The sequence below is a fragment of the Ctenocephalides felis genome, unplaced genomic scaffold, assembly GCF_003426905.1.
Source record: "Ctenocephalides felis isolate EL2017-DRISC unplaced genomic scaffold, ASM342690v1 CF-g0.4_SCAFFOLD_03571, whole genome shotgun sequence".
NCBI lineage: Eukaryota > Metazoa > Arthropoda > Insecta > Siphonaptera > Pulicidae > Ctenocephalides > Ctenocephalides felis.
Window position 1 is genome coordinate 12,181,876 of NW_020539725.1, and position 6,000 is coordinate 12,187,875.

Below are 6,000 nucleotides of genomic sequence, written 5' to 3' on the forward strand. Positions count from 1 at the left end.
TTCTAAGCTCAATATATATTTCTAATACTCTGAAAACAGTTGTTCGGTGTTTCTTAAAATTTAAAATATTCTGTTTCAGGAAACTATTTCCTACGCTTTATATTCAAGGATCCTGAAAAGTATAAAATAATAATATGACTTCAATTTAAATATATTTTTATTAACATGAACGTTGCCCAATCAAAAACGACATACTTCGCTTTTACAATTTTCTCAAAAAAATGAGAATTTCATAATTTAATCATTAATATAATTTTTACAGGAGAGTATCTGGGTTTTGTTGCAAACGAGGCTGTGCAATAAAATAGTAACTAATATTAAAATTAAAGTTGGAATACCATCTTAAACGGGTTAAATTATTATGTAAATAATAAAAATTTAATTTTGACGGACATGCAGCTTCATATTTTTTACTAATTACTTATTGATTCAACAGATTACATATTGATTTATTTGTTCAAGTAAGAGTTTGATTTTTATTCAACAATAAATTTATCATCACAACTTATTAACGTTATTGGAGCGAAAGTGCTTACTTTAGGAATATTTTAATTCGAGTAAATGATTCAAATCGATTTCAATAAATCTGATTGTGTGATTGTGTGATTTGTGAATTTAATCATTATTTTTTTCAATCAAACATGTAAGCAAAATTGAGTTCATTAATATAATAATCAAAGTTATAGAGTTATCACGTTTTACTGTTTTATAAATTTTTTGAAAATAGAATCCATATTATGTAAAGCCCGGCACAAAACATGTCATCCATGAACGACAACCGTACACGCAGTATGTCGTAAATGGACGACACTCGTATATAAGGGTCATAGACGGAATGTCGTCCATGGATGACATAAGTAGCGAAAGAATTATCAACTTGATAACTTTGAAAAAGTTTGAAAAAATCTGATTATTTGATTCGATTTTGAAATCAAATATTTGAGTCGTATCATAAACTTCGACTCGTATTCGAATCACTTGATCGAATCGATTCGATTCAATCAATTTTATAATTGATGATAAATTTGTTCTCAACGATTGTTAGGAAAAATTTTTTTTTGCATTTATGTAAAATGCTGGAGAAAAGTAATAATATAATAATTCTCATATGTGCACATTTTTATATCATCGAAGTTCTATATACAATTTTTACATTATATTTTCATCTAAAAAAATAAATGTAAGTTACTATTTCATTGCATCTTTCATTTGTGGGTTTATATATTGTGAATTTAGGACTTAGTTTGATTTTCTACTCAATCCTAAAATCTATGTGTGTATTTGTGTGTCAGTGAATGTTTATTTATTTATATTTTATTTAACTATATATAGTTGTACAGTGCCATTTTTCTGTTCTTTACATGTATTTTGTTCGTATATATAAGTACTTATATATTATTGTTTATGTATATGTATTTATAGTTATATTTACTAATTCACGAAACTCTATTTTAATATGTAAAGAAAACATTTCGATTTATTTAGGATTAGTTTTGTTACAAATTAAGAAGTTTGAAAAAAGTTTTGTAAAGAGTCTTTCACATAGATATGCATAGAAGGGCAAAATTCGGCGCCGTGATTTTGGTATATATAGATTTGTTTTCGTATATTATTTTTATGTACTCATCATTTTTCTCAAGTTTTTAGAAACAATATCGAAAAAATAAATTCAATTATATTTGTGAAATATTTTATCTCAACTTTGCCAGATTAATTTTTAACTGATTTTTAGTAATGAAGCCCGTAGATATTTTAAAGCAATTTGAGAATAAACGGAGATTTGCATTAAAAGTTATATATTTTGATTCTGTATATTATGAATCTAATTGACTAATGATAATTGATCAAAAATGTACAAAAAAAATTCTTTTAAACATCACTGCAAGTTAGACATTCACAGACAGCATAAAAAAATCTATATATTTTTTTAAATGCGCTTTTGCTTCATAAATTTATAAAAATTGTATTAAATTAAGAGAAAACTACTTTTTAAAACAAAATAATTGCAAAATGTGTTATTTCTTTTATTAATGAGATCAGGACGAAAAAAATGAGTTATACGTATATTTTTACTTTATCTGATTCTACAAGCGTTTTTCTTTATCAACGAATTTATATTTCTTATTTCATTTTGTGTTTATTTTTAGTTTTTAATTTATATAAGTACTTCAAAATATCTACTACTCATTCTACTATTTTTGTATCAAATGCAATCCATCAGTATTTGTAAAATTTCTTTTTGCGCAATTTTTAAAAAATGTTTACCATGCCTAAATTTTTTTCTTTTAAGTGATTGAAGTTGCAGCATCTACATTTTTAAAAGTTTCAAAGTATAATTTTAAGCGTATAATAATTTTAAATATAATAATAATGTTTGATTATTCTAATTTTTTTTAAAGTGAATTATTTATTCTATCATAATTCATTGTTTCAGAAAATTAAATACGGATACTTGAATATTATGTTAACTGCAATTGATTTGCTTCCTGCGCTGCAAAAGAAATTTTATAAAATTTCTGGATTTTTTGTTTCAAAAATCAACGTATTTTCAACGTTTTTATTAAGGATAAATAATTGATGGTTGTACTGTTTAATCAATTTCCGCGAAAAAAGATATAATATTTTCTAACAATAATAATTTTATATGTACAATTATAATACAATTATTTACGAAATTATCTTAACCTTCATTTATCTAAATCATATACGATAGAAAACTGTATATAACTCTAAACCACTCAAATCAATTTAAATTTGTTTCTATAAATTATATTTTGAACTACAACTACTTAACATTAATTTATATATCATATAATACACTTAGGACTATTACATGATAAAATTGTAATGACTAATGTAAATCGTAACTAGAGGAATAATATCTCATTCTAGAGAAAACGAAAAAGTTATGGGTCGATCAGGTTATAGTTTGGCATGACATGTTTGCCTGAATGTTTCCATTTTAAAAAATATTTAAAACGTTAACTCTGGCGGTTGGAGTTAAATGTTTGTGTCGTCGGTTTATCCGTAACGCGATTTGTAATATTTTTTTTGAGTATGTTGAAACACCCTGTTACAGAGTGTTACCAGAAATATTTATAAGAAAATGTCAAACTAAATGTAAATGACTTGTGTGAGAAATTAGTTATATTGTGTACTATTTTACATAATTTACAAATATTTTTGTTATTGATAATGTATCCACCAAACTTATATATTTTCGATCGTCTAATCTTTTTTGCTAATTCTATATTTTATTGTATTATAAGAATACACACAATTGTCTTCTAGTCATTACAATTTTATTTTGCAATTTTGTCCATAAATTTATATTAAAAATAAATATATATATATTTTATAAAAAATCATAGAATCTATTCATAGTATAATAATCATGTTCAATCATTAACTAATTACCACAATCTTTAGGCTAGTACTATATTAGAAATATCAATATCATAACTAATCAAAAATAAAAAATCCCAGCTTTGTTTAACTATTTAAGAGATGATGCCTTTGAAACTTATCATTTTAACATTTAACTATAAATTAACTAATAAAGAGGCATCAGCAGTCATTTCACCTCATGGGATATGTCACAGATTTTCTTAAACCAAAACGCAAAAAATTCTAATCTATTTTAGTACAAAATCTAAAACGTCAAACATTCAAACTTATCATTATTTCATAGAATGTTTCTTAATCATCTTTAATCATGGAAATTGGCTTGCCTTTATCTAATGGTGTTATTTATGCCGCATTCTACAAAACTTCAGTAAAATCACCAGGAAATATTAGGATTATTACCAATTAGTTTTATGATACATCATGTACAATTTGGTTTGACTAAAGATTTGAAAATTACGCGTTAAATTTTAGATAGATTAGATAATTATTTTACGGGATTTAATTTAATTCAAAATTTGTGCATATTTTAGGATAATTACATTTTGGATATTGAACCATATAATTTGGGAATTCAAACTATAAACTATTGGAAAATAACTGTGATTCCAAATCCAAAAGCTTTTTAAAATAGTGCAAGTAGGATTTTCCGAAATTTGAATACTAACTTTTGAAAGTCGAGAAGAGAAGAAGGATTAATTTAAGTAATCGTTACCTTTGAGGACATTTTTAATTCGTATAAGTTTAATTATTTGGCCAAAGGAGATTCAAAATTTTCTTGAATGAACTGTTACAAAAATACATTTATTTTAGTTAAATACACATTCACAGGTCTGTTTAATTAACACAAAGATTACCCTTATTAATTCGAATAAATTAGTTATAATAAATTTCAAATTTTCATTGGCCAAATTTAGGATTTATCTCCAAAATTCTATAGGAATTAAATTTACCTAAAATTTTCCTAAATTACCACTGTTGAAATAATCATTAATCTTGCTTGCGAAACAATTTAATTTTGATAAATATTTATTTATTGCTTCCGTTCTTTGAAAATGTTTATGAGATCTAAATTTAGACGTTATTTAAAGCATTTTATTTTTTTACAATACCTCAGTCCTGCATATAGTATATTAAATATTATAATTATGATTATTTATAACATTTTACAACAACATAATGAAATTTTCATTAAAGTTATCACTTTTTTAGGATATAGATGGCCCAAAATCTCTGCAAGACCACTAATATTTTTTAAGTTAAGATTTTATTTGTCAGCTTTATTTTTTTTTTAAATTTTAGTATTATATTTTAGTCTTTAGAGTGGTGATCAACAACAAACAAGTGAGTATGAGTCCTTATTTTTAATTAAAGACTATAGTGTGACTTCACTTGGATATGAAGCAATACAAATAAAAAGAATAGTAATTGTAATTATTCAGATCATATTTCTATCGTTTTATCGATAGATCATAATTGATTTTGTTTGCTAATTTGGCATACTTTCATTCGAGTTGAATAAACTCAATATAATTGTCCAGATAATTTTCTATACTTAACTATACCCAAAAATGTTTAAATCAGCCTGAAGTCACACGGTCTTACTGTCTAATTAATTGCAAAATTTGTTTTGTCCTATTTCGCTTGTTATTTACCTTTACATAAACACTTCACACTGTCACGTTTTATTTACACGTACCATTCTTTAACATCTTTTGAATCGCGTTTTTTAGCAACCGGTTTCTGCAAATCGCAACCGTTCCTCACTCCTCCATTGAGGGGTAATGTAGGGGCCGTGGCATAACTGACCGGCTGGACAGGCCCGGGCTGGTTTGCCAGCAGAGGTCCTTGCTGGAAGCATTTTTCATCATCTACTTTATAACTTCTCTCGTTGTTATTTTTGAACCTTAGGAGTATAATTATAATAACCAAAATTACTGCAATAAGAGCACCAGCTACTATGCCTATAACAGTGGCAACATGTTCTGATGTTTCGGACACAATTCTATCTTTCTTTTTATTTTTAGGTGTCCTGGCAGTGGGATAATACGGTGGTGGTTGTGGGAAGTAAGGTAAATCCACTTCGTTATCTTCTAAATGCGGTCCAACAGTACTTGCTGGCTCTATAAAGTCTTCGTGGATATAGTCTAAAGTGCTGGTTGTCGGTTGCATTTCCGTGTGAGGTCTGTATACATTATTGTTTCTGTTATATTGGTTATTCGTGGTGCTTTGGTGCCATGTATCGGTTGTGGTACCACCAGTAGAGATATTTCCAAGTCTTGTTTTGGACTGAAGGACGATTGTGTGATTTGATTCGTGGTGGAAGATGATGGTTGTTCTTGCGTTGTTGTTGATGACGGATACTGAAAACCTATAGTTGATGGATGGTGATCTTCTTCAATAGTAGTTGTGTAAGCGGGAATCAAATCTGATGAAAATAAATGTTTGATGTTAAAATTACAATATAAGTATTATTAATTAATAATTACTAATAAAGAACTTTTATTTTGTACCTGTTCCTCCGCCTGCTGCAGCTCCTCCACCCGCACTCTGCGAGGTGACTTCTCCTGCTCCACTGCCTTGCAGACAATCTTC

The 6,000-nt window shown here is 27.0% G+C and overlaps 1 protein-coding gene across 1 annotated transcript; it reads right to left on the reverse strand.

The window, feature by feature from the left end:
- Positions 1–5,094: 5,094 nt before the first annotated feature.
- On the reverse strand, positions 5,095–5,577 carry LOC113385632. Its single transcript, XM_026623481.1, has one exon. The coding sequence runs from the start codon at positions 5,575–5,577 to the stop codon at positions 5,095–5,097; it is 483 nt and encodes a 160-aa protein (XP_026479266.1).
- Positions 5,578–6,000: the final 423 nt, after the last annotated feature.

Bases quoted from the DNA above. Each gene is read 5' to 3' on its own strand.
- LOC113385632 (XM_026623481.1), bottom strand. From the start codon at position 5,577: ATGCAACCGACAACCAGCACTTTAGACTATATCCACGAAGACTTTATA.